Source organism: Bombus vancouverensis, chromosome 2 (genome assembly GCF_051014615.1).
Source record: "Bombus vancouverensis nearcticus chromosome 2, iyBomVanc1_principal, whole genome shotgun sequence".
Taxonomy (NCBI): domain Eukaryota; kingdom Metazoa; phylum Arthropoda; class Insecta; order Hymenoptera; family Apidae; genus Bombus; species Bombus vancouverensis.
This window is the reverse complement of record NC_134912.1, coordinates 18,005,058-18,024,595: the sequence shown is the minus strand read 5'-3', so window position 1 is coordinate 18,024,595 and position 19,538 is coordinate 18,005,058. Positions and strand designations below refer to the sequence as shown.

The following is a 19,538-nucleotide window of genomic DNA, read 5'->3' as shown; positions in this document are numbered from 1 at the left end:
GTTTCTGTAATCGAGGATCGATATCCGAAAGGGAATTTTTGGTCAGAAAAAGAAAGTACGACCGGCGAGAGTGTACATCGTCGCGTATTCTCCTTCGACTTGAAATTATCTCATCGATTTTTTTGTTTCTCTGCTTGCAATTAGCGAAACGTTTGACGAATACCAGCTCTTTGATGCTGTAACGAAACGACGAAGAATTTGAAATACTGTATTTGGAAAATAATTATTTGTTTACGTTCGAGATTTCTCGCACTTTTGGCATCGGATACAAAAAGTACCACCTTTGACTTTTCATAGAAAATAAATAAGAATAATTGTGTTATGTACGACGATACTTTAGATAAGAATTTTATAATATGGTATCGTATCGTAGCATAAAATATTTCACGCTCAAGTATCATAATCCTTATTTGAACGATGTCACCGATACAAACATCTAGCTAATAGGAATTGCCAATATAAGTCACAAAATAAGGTTTGTTTATCTTCCTTCAATCATTTGCTTTCTTTCTTTTCGTCAGCGAGACAATAAAGTTTTGCGAATACGTGGCATTAATTCTTTTATTGAATCACGAAACTTACGTTAACAATGAACGTAAGATACGATTCATTGGTCGATGTAAAAAATCCTCTTCTCGAACTGCGCGTATGTAAGTACAGTTTCGATGGAATGTCTCATCTACGTACGTAGCTGAGCCAGCGTGTCGCACTTTCGATTTCCATCAACAGTTGTCGAAGACGTCCACTGGGACTTTCACGAGCAAGCTGTCTCCACGTGATCGGATGTCTGATATAATTGGTGAAACGATGTGGATTTGATGTTCGAGTTCGTGTATGCAGGTGTATACATTTATTTTACACCTGTAGAAGGATTAGCTTCTTTTTGTAGGGTCTATATTTTAAGTCTAAAATCTTTATTATGTATTTCATACATGTAATTAGGTAATTATGTACATTGATCTAATTACTTTGTGTCTTAATTTCTATATTTTGAACCATAACTAGAAAATCTGAATTTTTAATGGTTCGAAAATACGCCTAATTATCGATATGGATATGCATATGAAATCTTTGTTTTTATTCAAATTTATTAAAGTACGAATTTTTATGCAAATTGAACCGAATATTATTTAATTAATATTGCTTAATTTTTACTGAACTACATATGTCTACTTTGGATTTCTCATATGCATATTTTTGCATCTTCGATACATCCTGTTTGTCCTCTTAAAATTACTCGAATAAATCTTCTCAAAATACAGAATACTCTTCGATATTTTCTTTCAAAGATTTCTCTCTTCCGTGAAAAAGATTCAGCAATGTTGTTTCGCATAATAAATAAATTTGTTCGAAGCACGAAATAATTCTCAGCGTTTTCTTTCAAATTTTGAAGTAGAAGAAGGCGAGTAGTATGTAGCGTTGATTGCTAATGAGCAACGAGGAAGATCCATTGGTGCGTGTGTACACACCACTGTAACATGCGTTACATGTATAAAGTAGAATAGAACATGCTGTAGAAATACCTGCAAGTAGGCGATTACCGTTCTCCCCAATGGCTCGCACAAAGTGGCAACACGCCAAGCGTCAAGTAACAGCAGTAGTCAATATCAACAATACGCTCCGGAGGAGCCGTTACGACACGTTAAATGTAACTGTGTAATCAATTTCATGCTGTCTCTGTTGTATCGAACGCATCGTCTATCGATGGTTGTCATTATCACATAATTACAGTTGCGTTGTCTACGAGGGTATCCTCGTTCATTTTCAACGGGAATTCATTTCTATCGTTCAATTACCTCACGTGGAATGTCGTGTTTATTACTCGGTTGTTTTCTATGTTTGGTGTCTCATATTCTCGAAGATGTCCTACTGGACAAATTGTAAAATTCAAATAAATGAATAATAAAAAAAAAGAAAAAAAAAACATTCTCGAAGAATCAGAAGTCAGAGTTTAACCCATTAAAATCCTACGTTGTGTTACGTTAACGCGATATTTCGTCTGTGTGATTTCTTCTTCGTCAGTTCGCATTATCGAACACCATCGCGAATGTACACGGTGAATATGAGAAGGAATTGCAAGAATCTGCTTAAATATTCCGTTACTATTTCTTCCTCCACCTTGGTGCTACAATTTTACAAAATTTCAAGAGATTGAAGTATCCTACGGCAGACTTAAACAGCTTTTCCTATTCAAAATTATTACTCTACATCTAGTTTTACCATCGTATCTTCGGAATGACTATTTTTCAAAAAACTGTACCTCAACTCAAAATTCTTGGCAGTACAAAAAAAGTAATTTAGACATGTTGTTAATCAACCACGATAGAGATCGCAGCTTCGTCAAAAATTCCCTAGCACGTGTAGAAGTAAAAAGAAAAAACAAAAAACAAAAATAAAAAGAGGATAACCAATCAAATTCTCCGATAGACAAAAACTTATCGCGGTTCAATAATCAACGCGAATAGCATCTGGCAGAGCTTCAATGTCATTCACGTAATTGATACATGTACGTATGTACGTATAACCAGTACGCTACAGACGTGTCTATAGTAGCCTGTCCCTATCGCGTGTATGCAAATTCCCGTGTGTTTGTCCTGGACTCTCAATTTTAGCGGCGACTGTACCCGCGGGCCATCCAGGAATGTCTGTGTACCGTGTAGTAGAAGTAACGTGGCGAAGGGCGGAAGGGTAAAGGCGGAGGAAGGACGAAAGAGAGTCGAAAGAGTGGACGTGGAACAGAAGTGGGAAGATGGAGAGGCATATACCGAGAGGTGGATTAATATTTATGGTTCATAAAATATGCGGATGGAGCCGACGGTATAATTTGCTACGATTTGACCGGAGGGTCTAGGTCTAGACATAACCGAGAAACCCTTCTCGGTTTAATTTTCGGCTACCGAATTTGGAGCGGGCTTCGTTATTGGTACCTGTCTCCCCTCGTTCCGTTCTTCGCCTCTTTCAACCTTCCTTTCCTCTCATCTTCGTCCTCTGTCGTCCTCCACGTTCTCCTCTTCTCGTTTCTTTTTACATTCTTCTCCCTCTCTTGCTCTCTTCGCTCTGCCTTCTCCCTATTCAGGTCTGTCTCTATCCGATGATGTATCATCGGTCAGCAGCCGTACACCTCCTGAAAAGTAAAGATGTATTAGTGCGCTAATACATCTAATCTCTATGGGTGAAACCCACGAAATCCTTCTGATTGTTGAATTTCAATGGAGAACCGTTCTGATGGATCGAATAGGCGTGTAGGTGTGAGTGAAAAGAAATTAGGAGCGGATCGATGGTCGTAGCTGTGTGTATAACGAACTATGTGTTATGGAAAAACAGGCTACCGATTTTTGGATATTTTTGCTTTTATCGCGGGCTTGCCTCGCTATTTCGACATCATTTTCGTCATCGGGACGGTTCAAAAGTTAACTAATTTTGGAAATTATACATGTGGAAGGAATATAGGAATTATTAAGATTCTGTTAATTGGTGACATACTTATTTGTGTTTATATTCATATCTTTACACAGCGTATCAGATTATTAGAATCTTATACGATTTACTTAAGTATTCACTAACGAACGTATAATTGTTTTCATCGTTTATTTTCTCTTCAGAACGACTTTTTTCGACATTGTAATTTATCCAATGGAATTTCAACGCGATTGTGTACAGGGATCCTTTATCAAAGGATTATACAGCCATAAATTGGTCGAAAAAATCTGTGTACAAATATAATTGTTACGTAATTTATCGTACCACTAAAGAGTGATAAATTAGCATAATGAATATTACACCGGCATAGATATCGATTTCAGCAAAACATGTACTCAACTTTGTACGATTAAATCGTATAAAGTAAAATTAGCAAGATCGATCGAAATACATGTATTCTAACGTAATTTAGTGCAAAATAACGTTACAAATCTCGAATAGTCGGCTAGAAACGTCAACAAGAATGAAGAATAATCAAATTAAAATCATATTCCAACATATCGATATCTACGAAAGTTGCGAAATAGATAAAAAAAACGGTGATCCCAGTGAATTATACCGAGTCCGATGGATTTATCTTGTTATGAATCTTCGAATTTCGCGATCTCGAGCTGTATCGACTGAAATTCACAGATCCATGGCCAAGTTTATTCCCAATTCTCGATGGAACAGGCTACAGTAGCTACTGTGCTTGAAGACGCGTGGGCCGGAAGGCACGCGTGGGCATATTCACGATTTGGCGGTTTCTGCCCACACGTTGCGACGATTTTTCTTTCCTCGTCACAGTTAAACTTGATTCCTAGCTACATGCACGTAACGATTGACGTTCAAACGACGATTGCAATTAGTGAAAAATGTTCTGTACGTTACTCGAAAATCATTCGCTATCGTTTAGTAAATTAAAAATATTTACCCGGCTCGTTGTATTAGGTTTAAAACGGTAATACAATTTCTTCCGTTTAGAAGAAAAACACTGGTAACAATACAATAATGCGAATCTTCTTAATGCACAATGAACGTTTAAGTAACATTCCGTTTACAGTGTAACACGAGAGAAACTCGAGCAAGCGTGCGATATACTATAATTTCATTGTACTATAATTGAAAGTTTAAGGTGTACGTGTTTCTTACATGTGATACTAGAAACGTAGAAAACCACGAAGATAAAAGAAGAATTATACTTTCGTTCGTTCGTTCCAAATTCCTTGTTATTTTATTATTTTCACTGAAAGTTAAGCGCACGAATCTCAGATACAAATAAGTAAATTAAACGTTTAACCGTGCTATAATCGGGAAACTAAAAAATTTCACTCTTTCCATCGATTAATGTGTTTTAGTTCGAACCTCCTAATGCGTAGAAGAGGAAAAAGAAAAATGGTAAATTCGCGTATCGACATGTCGATTTTAATATACAGGGTGGTTGGTAACCGGTGGTACAAGCGGAAAGGGGGCGATTCTACGCGAAAAAAGAAGTCGAACATATAGAATAAAAATTTTTCGTTCGAGGCTTTGTTTTCGAGGAAATCGACTTTGAATTTTCGCTCGGTACGCGTGCACTTTATCACGTCTCGTTATAACGGATCTCACTGTAGATCACTGTAGAAAATTTTTAAATTTTTAAATTTTTAAATTTTCAAATTTTTAAATTTTTAAATTTTTAAATTTTCAAATTATCAAATTTTTAAATTTTTAAATTTTTAAATTATCAAATTTTCAAATTTTTAAATTTTTAAATTTAAAAATTTTAAAATTTTTAAATTTTTATTCCATATTTTCGACTTCTTTTTTCGCGTAGAATCACCACCTTTCCGCCTGTACCAACCACCCTGTATAAATTCTATAAATACCATCTATGTCCCTTACGTTTTAGCAAGAATCAAGTTTTAACGTTTACTAGCAAATCTTCGTGACGGAATAAAATGAGAAGGTTCGGTCGTTGAGTCGACCGAGGGTGAAGATTTCTGCAATGGTTCACGATCCGGACGAATGCGATTGTTAAATACAAAACGATCTCGAGTATTATCGATTCACCGAGCGGATAATACGAGTAGAGTCTTTTGTTTGATTTAGTTGATCGACGCGTCGTGTCGCGTTACTTATTCTAGTTCGCGGGGAAACAATTTAATTATGAAAACAGATCATTGTCTTGGTTACCAGTACTGCCTAGAAGGTATAGAAAAGTTGAATTATGGCTAATAGGATGAATTCTGTGTTGATTCAACGTGTTCATGTTACAATATTCTAGGATACACGGTCACTAGAATATACGCACTGACGTAAAATCGGAATACAATTTGTTTACGGTGTTCATGGAATATAAGTTACCAGAGATTCACAATTGGTACGTTCGCAAAATAAGAACGATTTTAGGATTGCATACGACTCAAATTTTATGATACGATTTATCGAATGATTGCTCAGACCGAGGAGTAATTAGAACACGAATAATAAATTTATGAAATATTTCCTGTTATTTCAAATTTGTTTCGTACATTGTTTGATAAATTTATTTAATTAGAACTCGTACAATTCCTTTTTTGTAAATATAAATATTTCGTTTAGGGCTATATATAGATATTTCGTTTAGGACTAGCAAGTAAGATTGGAATTAGTTTGAATATAGTGGAAGGTAAAAATGAGCTAAAATAAAGCGCAAAGGTTACTATCAAAAATTAGTAATCACAAAGGTTAATTACCGTGGATCATTGAAATCTTGTAATCTAAGAGAATAATGTTTGGACGCTGTAGTAAGAAAATCATATGATAAAACAGAGTATAGAAAATATAAGTAATCGATAAATATGGTAAAAGTCGATCTCATGACACCTTTATTTCATGATTTTCAGGGCTTAGACAGCAGCGGGAGACCAGCTTTCGTCCTCTACTTTCGCGTTCGCTACTACGTCGACACACCATTGCTCCTAAGGTAACGCTTACACATAGATTTCTCAATAGGTAGTCACATTCTGCCGGTTTACATAATCACCGTGCCAATATCAGCTAATATCGATACTAACTTCACCTCTATATTACCTAACGTCATTCCTAATACCTTTTAATTCGTTCTAACATTCAAGTCACAGCACCAACTCAACTATATACGTGCATAGTAAGGTAGAGTCAATCGAGTCATCTAAGCTTCGATATTTTAACATTGCGTTTTGAAATTTTCACCGAGTGATCGAGTTTGTTGTGTATTTTCAGACATTATTAGTCTTTAACATGGTTATAGAATACAGTAAGAAAACGATTCCATATGGTTACGGTTAAAATGGATACTAATAAAAGGAAGAACAAAATATCTTTCAAAATTCAAGTAATTCAATTATTTTAATTAAAATTGACTCTTTTCCTTTCGACGTGTACAAGTTATCCTATCTCGTGGAAAACTATGACTGTCGAAGCGTCGATATACGCGATATATCTCGTTGCTTATCGCGTCATCAGTAACGAGTTAAACAGTCTGTTTTCAAGCGTAGATCGCTTGAAAATTGTTCATAACCGAATTCCGCGGACCGCATGGCAAATTACTTGGCTTCGCTGAAATATCTTTCTGACTCAAGTAACTCTACCTCCTTGGTCTATCGAATCGAATCGTCATTCGAGATCCGTGAGCAAGGGGATAAAAACTCCGGTAGTCGGATCCACGCTACGTTGGCTGACAAATTATTCGCTCGAAAGAGGCTGGCCGCTGGTAGGGAGCTAAATTAGTCGAGAACGCTCCGGCTATCGGACAGGCCCCCAAATAGATTGCAGAATTAATCGGAGTAATTAGCGTTCCGCTTCAAATACTACCTTGGTGCCATCGTAGCTGGCTAAACAGCCAAACCCACATAGTCCACCGGGTCTCTATATTTCTTTTTTCCTTGTTTTCTTCTAGCCGCGATATATCGCGGTTATAAGGGGTTCCTGGTTCACCAGGGCCCCCAAGATCGAGGAAGAGAGAAATAGCTGATACATAGACGATGAGTGAGGATGTAACAATAAGTTGAAGCACGAGAAAAGAAGAGAGGAATAAGAGAAATGAAGTTTTACACTGTTGAACGTACACGTGTAGTAGGTATGACACGCGCACAGAATGTTTCAGTATATCCAGTAAAAAAAGTACGAACTAATGGAGCAGCAGGTGACAGGGAATGACGAGAGAAATATTTTACATCTAATAAACGCATATTCGTCGTTGATTTAGTTTTTACGAACGAAGGTTCTTGGAGTGTGGATTTTTTAGCGTTGGAAAGCAGGCAACGCGTGATATAGTCATACGTTTCATAATGTCAGCTATTACACATGCGTGCCGTTATAAATCTGACAGGATTGAACTGTATCGTCAGCGACGTTTTAAAAATACCAGTCGAAAAACTTGCATTTTGGTGAATCGTAATTATCAAACTCCATTGTAATTTCATTTTCCAGTATATTTCATTTTGTGCTTTGCTATAAGTATGAACGTTAGCAGAAGTACCAATGAGATATACTACATAATACGTAGATGGATATAACTGTATACGTATACTGTTACTTCCTGTCGTAATTGGGAGAATATTATAGGATAATATTATTATATTAACTGGTGTTAAAATTTATAGCGTAATACGTGTTAAACAGTACATTCCTAGATAGGCAATATGAACATGTATAACCCGTTACTTGCAATTTTACAGAAATCTCACGGAAGCGATTAGACGGATTGTTCATCCGCTGTCGTCTAAAATTTATATTGTCAAAGCTTCTTAATTGTGGTAGAACGATTAAACGCATCGGACGAAAAGAGATTGGAAAGAATGGAAGAACACCATAATATCACAATATACGCTGTACACTCGTATTCACATAATTATGTACTTATCTTGTAGAAAACCTAACTAGTTGATCTAAATTGTCAAAAAAAAAAAAAAAAAAAAACGATTAATTGATCAGAATTAACGTTCGTACAAGAAATATCGCAGAGTACGTTGAAGAGTCATTTGTAGGAATTTAGACTAATAATAAAATCAAAATAATGAATTTCTATCAGGTTCTATCTAGGCTCTCCTTGTGAATTTTTCTTTTTAATTCTAGAACACCCTATATATAAGAATCGTTCTGTTCAAAGAGAAAGAGAAAGACAGGTGGGTGGTAAATAAAGAACAAGAAAGAAAGCAGGAAGGAAAAGAAAAAAGGGTGGCTCGGATCTCCCTCTCACGAAACGAAATCTCGACTCCTGTCCGGTAGCTAAGTGCTACCTACTCTTGTAATTATAAATTATTACGTGGCGCGTGATAGATAGACCGTACGCATTAAATGAAAGCATTCGTCCCGGTAATTATACCGATCCGTAGTTGCTTTCTGATTTCCACTCGAAACCCGTGATTTACATCCAGCCACGCCGCATTCACCGCACGTCCGCGTCGACGAGGGTTTAATTCGTGAAAGGACCAACATGCTTGGAGGACGATCGAACACTCCAGTCGACCTTTCGTTAATTCTTCCCTTGCTCGGATCATTTTTCTTAATCTTTTTCATCGCATCTGCCAGCTTGCTTTCCGTTTGATTCGTCTGGAGATTTCTAACCTGTTACATGCTTCTGCTGTATTTCTTGCGTTGCACGTGGAAATTGCGCGTTCGCGAGATATAGTTACGTATATTACGTATATTACGTGTTGAAGTTTTTCACTAAAATTATGGTTCTTGAAGATCCCTTAAGAGATCCATCTGTCCGAGTAACATTTCCACGATGACGTTTGAGCAAGAAATTATCAAAGAAAATTAGATCATTGAATTGGAGAAATTCTATCGCGATGTCAAGTCCGCTGAAACGTCTGATAACAGATATTTTTTCCAGAAAATTGAATTAGCTTGAATCGATAGTATCCCCGACACAAAGTGTCGAAGAACCGTAGAAGATTATTAAGAATCGTGGAGAATTAAACTTACAGATTTACGGGGTCGGTGTCGTTATGCGTAACACGTACAAAATATGTCGAACGTGACGTTGCGAATCTCCAAGGATTCAAGCGCTAGCAGCGCATTGTTTATCATTACGCGAAATTGCATGACGATGTGTCTTTCGGCACAGATCTCCACGACTAGTTTCTTGAAAGTGGATCTACGACGTAACCCAAGAAGAGAGCCTATATCGTCATTCGCAAGGAGCATAGTCTCACAATTCATATTTTCTGTTTGACTATACCAGCGCGTTGCTTGAAACATTTTCTTTTATATTCTTTCTGAAATATGCCCTTTCGTGCCAAGATTAATTCCACGTTATGTTGTCCCTAGAGACGAACCGATTTAAATTTCGAATAAATGCAGTAGCGTACAAATCTCCTAGATTTTATGTCTGCGTCTCAATGCAAAGCATTTTTATTGGATTCAAATCAATTGGACAGACTATTTCATAACTAGTTTTAGTTTAATTTTTTAGTGTTCTAAATACCGTTTGACGACATGGACAGCGTGTTTTGGGTCATTATCTACCCGACAAACCCAATCCTGGGGCATGTAATTTGTCGCAAAAGTTCTTCGCTGCATTTAAAGATACACGACGATTCGTTCGCAGTGTTTGCAAAATCATGTACGAGAATTATCGCAACACTGGCGAAGATCTGCTGTACAGGGTCTTCTTACGAACAACAACTTCAGATTAACGTAATGTTACGTGATAGCGCATATTTTTCTTTTCTATTTTCAACACCCGACAATTATGCTATTGCACTGTGTATGTCTAGATGACTGTTTTGATATCACGTCTTCCGGCATACGGTAAATCGTGGATTTTGTTGCAGTTATTCTTTGTAGAGGGACTCTGATTGCGTTATGTTGTATCAATTAGCTAATGAGAATTCCTGGATCATATGACGTGTGTTTCAATTATGGCTCGTGAAATATCATGTTTTTCGATTAAGCTTTCGCAATGGCCGAATTACATAATCTCTGCTTGCCTCCGATTTGTTAATATTATTAGTAATTGAAAAGATCGTTTTGTAATATATGTATCTGTGTATCGAGTGAGCGGACGATTCGAAGCTAATTAGTTCCTTATTTCGTTGTTATTACATCGGATAATAGATAGTGTTCGCTGGTCGTACGAAGTTTTGTAAATAACTATTTTTATGGCACAACTACCGTCCAAGGTTACACGTAACCGTGACACTGTGTTGTAATAACCTGATCATACATTAGTTTGGAAAGTTCTGCCGCAAGGTGTCTGACTTTCGTATTTTGTATTTATATATGTATCTATGTGTTTTATGACGAGTCAGATGATTTATAGCAAATTCGAGGAAGCGCGTAGAATGTAACAAAAAGTAGTTTAATCATCTTCCAACTTTTGTCTGAATGATAACCGAGAGAATAAAATAAGGACGTACAAGACGAAACGACGAACTAAGCAAACTCTTAGCTCGAGATTTTTAATATCGCTTACGTTTAAATAATTAAACTTTACATAACACAATCTTTCTTTTTTGCTTACTTTTTTTATTAACAAATTTTATGACTTTTTATACCACGTCCAGTCATCGTAGAACTACTCGTAGAACAACTTCGATCACGCAAATTAATGGGAAGAACTTGTTCCCAATGTGTAGTTTCTTGTAAAGAAAGGAAAAAAAAACTCGCTCGATAATTAAAGATAGTTAATCACGTAGAACAAAAACGAAGCTAACCGGTTGATTATCATTTCAGCGATGAAACGACGCGCCACCACTATTACCTGCAACTGCGCGACAATGTTGTCAGGCATGGCGGTGGGGTGGAGAACCTCCATCCTCACCATCCCTTACACGAACCATCTATCGTTACGCCCTTGCTCACACTCGCGGGTCTTGCCCTACAAGCCGATCTTGGCGATTACTCCGAAGAACGACACAGGCCACACGCAGGATCTGTGGGATACTGCAAGCCCACGGACTACCTTCCGCCACACGTAAGTATTTCATTCATATTTACCGACCTCCTTAGTTAAAATGTTCTATCTGTTATTTTAAAACTCAGAGGAATCGAAGTTTTATCGTTTCCCTTGTCCCATCTTTGCTTTTCTTCGTTCAATTTAAGATGTGCAGTTACTATTTCGTAAAAGCCCATGAAACTAGACTGCGAATGTTTATGCAATTTCACACTTTTACTATGAACGTAATCGAAGAAAATGTAGTCTAAATGAATATTTGTTTCATCTAGTAAATATCGTAATAACTGATCTACGTCGAATACTTCATACATTTTCGTCCTTCAAATTTCTCACAAATACGTGAAAAGTCCACAGTTCGAATAGGTATTGAACAATTAACTAACAAACTATTTTCTCCTGTAGCGGATTTGAACAAAAAAAAAAAAGTATCTTCGACACTCTATAGATAATTAACATTTGTTTTTCTACGAATCAGCCGCTGGAATGTAGACCTATCCCAAGCGCTAATATCTCTCGATCGTAAAGGCCATTAGATACTGGCTGGAAAGTTTAATTCCAACGCGTTTACGCGTTATAGTTATCGTCTATCAATGAGTGCGCGTTGTAATTTGCGGAAGCGGTAGTTATTGAATTTTCATTTAAACGTAACGAACGATTATGTTGGATTAGATGTGCCTCGAGTCGAATGTGCTCGCTGTGCTTGCGGCACAGCACAGGGACAACCGAGGTTTATCGAGGGAGGAGGCAGAACTGCAATACATCCGGGAGGCGGTGCTGCTGGAGGCGCCGCTCAACGCTCACCTCTATCGGTTACGAAGAAGCAAGAACGAGGCAGGTCCGGGACGCATACTCCTTGCGATTTGCGCTCGCGGGGTGCGAGTCTACGCTGAGGAGGAAACACCGCGTGTCTTCGCCTGGAACAACATCGGCAAACTTTGCTTCGACGTTAGTTTTATGCATTGTGTGATGTATCGTGTTGTAGTTTGTCCTCTTTTCACTGTTTTTATACTTACGAAAATCATGCAAACGTGACACGTTATTCGTTAAAGTAACGTATCAAAGGTTATAATACCATTTTCTTTTCTTTTTCGTGTCGAAGAAATTTATCAACTTGTTCAATCTACATGAAATATCTATATCGGAAATCTTTTAATTTGTTGCATTTCTATTGCAGCGCAAGAAGTTTGAGATACGCGCAGTCGATCAGCCGGACAAGCTCACCCTTTACAGTGGATGCGATGATAAAAGCAAATTGCTTCTGGGACTCTGTCGAGATACCCATCAGTTCTCCATGGCCATAGCACCTAGAGTAAACGAAGCGAAGAGGCGAGAAGAGGAAGGTCGGTTGGACGAAATTTATATTGTTCAAAATTAATAGCCTCTGTTCTTCTTACCAATCTTATTGATAAATGTATAAAAAGTCATTTTCAACTGTCCAAGTACACCTGTTGTGTACGACACGATTTGGGTTTCTTTTTGTCATATTTCATTGGTTTCTTCTTCCCTTAACGCTTTTGTATTTAAATTTGTATTCTCTTCTTGTTCTTTATCTATGATTAAATATTTATGTCGATCAAATTGTCTATCTTGAATGGAATCGAATTCCAGTGACGTCTACAATTTGATTAGTTAAAACTTGTATTAATTTCAAATTAAACGTAGACAAATTTTAATTGGTATAACGTTAAAAAGAAATCTCTTTGATACGAAGCTGCAGTCTTATCTCAAAATCAATGTTCTCTTTTTTATTTCAGAGAGGAAAGTACTTCGCGACTGTTACATGTATCCTGCCCGGTGCAAGCTGAGTTTAACAGCACGTGGGGCGCGCGGTGACCAACGAATTTCTGTTATCTCGAGCACGTCGTCCAACACGACTTCTGGAATTGTCAGCGACCGGGTACACAGCGAGGATGAACCAGACACGGCGCCCGCCTCGACCGAATGTTTGCCACGTCTTACTGAAAATACTTCATACTCTGGTATTCAGTGCGGTGTTGTCAACGGCTCGAATGCAAACGTCGAGGATCGTTCCATGCCGTCCTCTCCAGTCTCCACTGTGGATGGTAAATTTATTTCCTCTATACGAATATAGAATTTACAAGGATTGAATTATATAATGATAAGCATAATAAGAATTATGTGCATAACCGTAACCAAATTTTGAAGGTATGTTTTATGGGTAAAACTGAGGAGACTTTCCTCAAAAATGTAATTGTTTCTTCAAACATTTAACTCCTTTAACGAATTTTGTAAAATTATTTTAAGAGCATATCAAAATTTATCACAAAGTAGTAACGTAGATATTTGTAATATACAAATATATACAGTCTTACAAACCATCGCACGAATTACAGAAGTTGATGGTACAGACAGCACTCCTACAACGGCTGCATTGCGATTGACATCGAACGCGGCCACGGCGGCTGAAGGGTCACAATGTAGCAGCAGCTGCAGCACGGTCGTGGTTGTGAATGCACCTGCTGGTGGACCGCCGCGAATGCGGCGTACATCCGCGACTTCCAGTCTGGAACTCGGTTATTCGCATACGGCACAGAATTCAGCGGTTTCGTCAGAAACTGCTAGCTTTCCTGGCGCCATTTACGACAGGTGCAAAAAAGGTGGCAAATACGCGGGTAAGTTTTACAAAAAATTATGTATACCTTCAGATTAAAAGAATATAGTAAGACCTTAAAATATACAATGATATTTATTCAAATGATAAAAGTATGAGGGAAACTTAACTATTTGTTAAACATACATCTTATATCTTGATAAAATATTGACAATAATTTCGATAATTTAAATTTGTTAAGAAAAAAAGTATTTTAAGGTCGTCTCTTTTTAAATTCTAGAATTTTTATCTCTGACTTACATGTATATACTGCAATTTTTCCTACAATCATTTTTATTCTACCAAAAAGCCATAAATATGTTAGTTAACTAAGTAAGTACCATGCCATGTTTGCTTCACAGGGTATTCAGTTGCAACTAAACAAATATCAGTAATTATTTTACATCTCTACCGATTATAATGTTAATTTTGTACTATACGACATATTTCCTTTTCAGGTACTGACATTGCTAGCGAAACTAGTGGGGTATATACCCTCAGGAGTAGTGAGATGCAGGATGAAAGAATGGGAGATTTGTATTCACCTACCGGTGACGCCAACGGATCTTCTACAGCGAGCGACGTGTGTGCCTTAAGTTCTGTTCAGTCTACGACTGACGAGGCTTCTGTAACATCTGGTTTTTATACCATACACAGTGGTCTTAGATCCGAGACAAGCGACGTGTATACAGAAGATGTTGGTACCGAAGATCAGGAACCTATTTACAGCGTCTGCAAAGGTGATGAGGACGTTAGTAACGTTGTTTCTACCATGACGGGAGCTCTGGATCAGCAGCTCGAAGATTCTAGATCACGCAGTAATAGCATACTGAGCGCAGGAAGCTTCAGAGGCGATGGTAGTGACCCTTCCAGCGTTGGACCTCTTTTGTCAGCCGATGAACTTTCGGATTTAATAGTTGGACGTTATCCTCCTCGAAAGACCATTAGCAATTCCATGGACTCTGATTGCGACTACGTTACTATGCCCCCACCACCCCCGCCACCAAGAACCGATAGCGACAGGCAACTTCCTCCACCTCCTCCTTACCCAGTAAGCATGGACTACGCAACCATAAACTCACCGCGACCCAACATATCCGACATCGAAAGGGAACCTCCGCCTCCACCACCATATAATGCTACTCGCGGCGAGTTCGTACCTTTGCCACCACGAAGAACCGATCCACCACCGCCGCCACCTTACACTTCACCCAGGGAAAGAATTCAGATACCACCGCCTACGCCTCCGAGAAACGACGCGGTAACACCCAGAGAACCACCACCTCCACCGCCTTATCCCGAGGTTTCGGAGGTCACTCGACAGGAAGCAATTTCCAAATTGTATCCAACGACGAGCGAAGAAATCGTATCGAGGGTGACTTCCACGAAAATACAAACGGGTCTAGCAAACAGCAAGATGAACGCCACTTTGACGGCTTCAAAGACCATCAACGCCAATCAAGTCAATGTCAATGACGTTGCTTCGGTTGCCCCGAAACCACCACCTAGAATTCAACCACCCACTTATCCCGGTGACAAAATGAAACCTACGCCAGTTCACGCCCCCGTAGCGGCTCTTGTCGTTGGACCGAACAATTACTTGGACGTACACGCTTCACGAGGTGGTCCGGTTTTGTTGCCTTACTTAACACCACCGCCGCCCCCGCCACCCCCTCCTCCGCCAATGGTTCATCCCAGACAACCTCCACCGCCACCACCCAGCTTAGCTACCGTTTACACGAGTCAAGTTGCGAGGTCGCAGATCGAACAATATAAGCAGCAACTGTATTCGGATGTCGATTACGTGATGTTTCCTCTAAAAGATCCCGCGGTGTCGAAGCAAGAGTACATCGATGCGAAACAGGGTTCGCTTCTGGCGGCTATGGCTGCTTATCCTCCTCCTCCTTATCCTTCTTTTAACAATAAATCGTTAGTAATGTATCGTAGCACACCATACCTTCCTGGTTCCTCGTTCTCGTCACCCACGAAATACGCTTCGAATCAAAACCTTAGTAGCAGCGACACAAGTTCTAACAATTATTTACCGCATAGTAATCTGAGTAGTCATTATGCTGCTAGTACAAGCTCGCTATATAGTGGAGCTACTTGTTCGTCGGCAGGCAGTCAGAGTCTTAGACGTGAACCACCAGCCCCAGCTCATCCCCACACGCTCCACGCGTTCTCCAGAACGAGAAGCGACGAGAACATTTTGAAGTGTTTCGATTCACCTTCCAGTACCAAGCTGCAGTCTCTGCCGCAGTTGAAGCATCGTCGACTTCCGCCACCTCCGCCACCACCACCTTATGAAATACAGGTATTGTATTATAACACACTATCCTGTTATTATAGTATAAATTACTGCTTTATTTTTTAAGTAAGATTGGGTTAATATTTAATGGCAGGAATATATGTGTTCTGTATCGTATGGTAATCATTACGAACGTTACGTAGCAACATACAATATAAAAATTACAGGGAAACCATGATAAGTTAAATTTTCTTTTTATAAAAGAACAATTTTAAAAGTCAACACCAAAATCTTTTCATTTATCTTTTCATTCGATTTTATTATCAAATATGTATCTTTGCCACACTCTTGAACATTTAAGAAATGCTAATAATATTAGATATGTAGGTTGCTATTAATGAAGTTAAACTAACACAACAATCGAATTAATATTACTTATCACCTGCATATTATTTATCAGATTATTCCCCTCTTCAACAATTTCATATTAAAATAGTTCATTTTACGCATCAAGTAATATGAAAGTGGAAAAATGAATAAAAATGGACTTATCATATATTTCCCACGTGATCTTGATATATATCATGAGCTTTAAAGAAATAAAAGGTTTAAGATAAATTACAAAAATTGTTGTTAACTCCGTTGTTCTTATATATACTCTTCAGCCCGAATATTCTTTCTATGAATAAAAGAACAAGATATCTCTTGCCGATATAAATATAATACAATATATAATACGAATATAATACACAAAGTCTAAATAGTTTCGATGCAAATATTTTATTTCAATTGTTTTACTTATTTACAGAACCTCGAGAAGAATCAACCACTTCCATCCGCCTCTTCGTCATCTTCTTCCCCGAAGAAGACGTCGAAAGCAACCACGATGGAAGAGCGCGAAGAAGGAAAAGAAGACGGAATGTTGGACATTCGGACGCTTCGCGAGAAGAGTCGTAACTTGGACTTGCCGCTGATATCGGCGTTGTGTAACGATCGGTATTTATTGAAGCAGACGAAAGCATTCGTGATGCCAAAGCATCCTGCTGAGACGACTTCTTCAACGTCTACGAAGAACGGCGCGAGAAGTAGCAATGGCGGAACATCAAGCAGAAATAAATACCCGGTCAGCGGTCTTTCTACGACGCAGATCACCAAACCCCCGAGGAAATCATCGACGAGTACTCACAAACACCCCGCCGAGGTGAAGGGCAACGCTTACAAAGTGACGAATTCGACAGGCATGTCAGCTGTCAAAAAGGATTCTACGAGGGCGTCGCATTCGTAACAGGAAACGAAGAAGAAAACAAAGGGGTTTGCCGCTCTTGCGACATTATGGAAATTACATTATTATACCTCGATGAAAGTGCATTCCACGGAACTGTTCAAACGATTCCACAACTATAATGCTTTGTCCTTGAAATACACGGGCAGCAAGGCGAAGAAAAAGGTTGTTCTAACGCCTTAGGTACTTATATAGCGTTTCTACACAAACCGTGCTTCTTCAACTCAGGGTGCCATTTTATCATTTACGATTCTTCTGTTCGACGCGAATACTCAAAGAAGGAAAGAAAGAAATCCGATGATAGATTAGACCTTCGGGAAAGTGTAAACACGGGAACGTCGAAGATGTCCATTATGTAATATCTCTCTTCTTATCTAATTTCATTCTTATGATCTCTCTTGATATTCCTGGAAAATTGTACTTCTTTGCAAACGAAGCTTTTCTTTCGTACGTAGAATAGTTGAAATACACACCAGTAATAAAAATGTCCATTAAGTTTCTTCGTTTTTGCTCAATTAAGCGGTTAGCGCGAAATGAAAGAAAAAAAATTGAATGCGAATGTTTTGTAAATCTCAATAACGGCGAAAGAACGAGAAAAACGTTCTTGCGTATACTTTATCTGATACTAGAGAAACGATTTTCGTAGGTACTAATTACACAGATATTTTTATACTGTGAACGAAAGTAGGTATGAGTACTGTAACTAGTTCACTTCCTTTTTGATGTTTACGAAAGTAATATTTATTACAATCCAGATGATTCTGATAATTTTTTTTCTACTTTTTTTTTCGTTTTAATAATTCAATCAGTGCTCGCTTTGTGACACTTTCTCTATCGATGCGTTTTTGCGTGTACGTAACTGTAAGTGTAGTCGTATATTTAGGAGAGTTTAAGCATTAAGTAAGTATATTCGGTGAGAAAAAAAGTTTGTTCCTTCCTCAGCGACTGAACATTGTTATAGAAAGATTAAACGAATTCTCCGATTATCACAACCGAATATCGCGAGAATACGTTGTTAAATAGAAAATGTTTATACTGCACTACAGAAGGCGTACTACAAGATAACACACGCGACAATTAACGTTGTACAAGATTTGCGTGAAAGTGAATCTTTTCAACATTAATATCTTAGATCATAGCGTAATGGGTAATAATTTAGTTGTATAAGTTGACTTATGTTAATTAATATTAAATAATAATATTACAACATGACCCATGTTTGTACATAGTATTTGAGTGAAATCATAGGACTTGTTGTAGTCGGAAACCTCATGTATGTACCACGCGCCACCTCAGCTACGAATAATAAACTTTTTTTATAATGAAGATCGTTACGAAAAAATGCTTTGTGTTGACTATGTGAAATTAAGAAAATTTCATATTACCTTTTATTACACAATTTACAAAAATTCGCTTACAATAGACTTACAGTGGCTCATGAAAATATTCCAACACTTTTCATAGAAATTTATTGATATTTCTTTAGCACTGTAATAGGATACAACTATCGTGACTATATTGGTAAAATTTCAAAACGATTCATAAATGTAAATGCAAGTAACCAAATATTTATTGCAAACATATATTTGATAAAAAATTAGTATAGTATTAATTAGCATTAATAATGACCTTAAACATGTAACTGACGCTAACTGTATGTTTGCAATAAATATCTTGTAACTTCTATATATATTTCCAAATTCGTTTTTAACTTTATCAGTATAATCATGATAATAATGCGTTACAGAAATTTCAAAATATTCTGTATAGCACGCAATAAATCAATTCATAAAAGACTTCTCTAATATAAGCGTTTAAATAGTTTTGTGGTCCATAAATACTGTGTACTAAAATCATATAAAACAAAAGTAATTATCTTATACGATAACATCATAAAAGTAAATACCATACAAAATCATACTAACATCATAAAAACTATTGTGCTACATCTACTCGTGACTTTAGGGAAAAGATGAGTGGGTTGGTTTCCGTGAAATGCTAAATCAGTGTTCACCGGAGACCGCGAAGA

The 19,538-nt window shown here is 37.8% G+C and overlaps 1 protein-coding gene across 14 annotated transcripts in view; it reads left to right on the top strand.

Moving 5' to 3' along the window:
• LOC117153135 (protein expanded) overlaps nt 1-18,835 on the top strand; it is a 122,286-nt gene extending 103,451 nt beyond the window's left edge. For 13 of the 14 annotated variants that reach the window (XM_076627788.1, XM_033326861.2, XM_076627776.1 and 10 more), the window contains 8 exons: nt 6,327-6,406; nt 11,146-11,386; nt 12,038-12,313; nt 12,543-12,708; nt 13,123-13,431; nt 13,723-14,001; nt 14,438-16,293; nt 17,036-18,835. In XM_076627788.1, coding sequence (XP_076483903.1) covers nt 6,327-6,406; nt 11,146-11,386; nt 12,038-12,313; nt 12,543-12,708; nt 13,123-13,431; nt 13,723-14,001; nt 14,438-16,293; nt 17,036-17,512 — 3,684 coding nt within the window. In that variant the 3' untranslated portion in view covers nt 17,513-18,835. The remainder of the gene's footprint in view (nt 1-6,326; nt 6,407-11,145; nt 11,387-12,037; nt 12,314-12,542; nt 12,709-13,122; nt 13,432-13,722; nt 14,002-14,437; nt 16,294-17,035) is intronic. The other variant, XM_076627787.1, reaches the window with a different exon arrangement.
• The last annotated feature ends 703 nt before the right edge of the window (nt 18,836-19,538 follow it).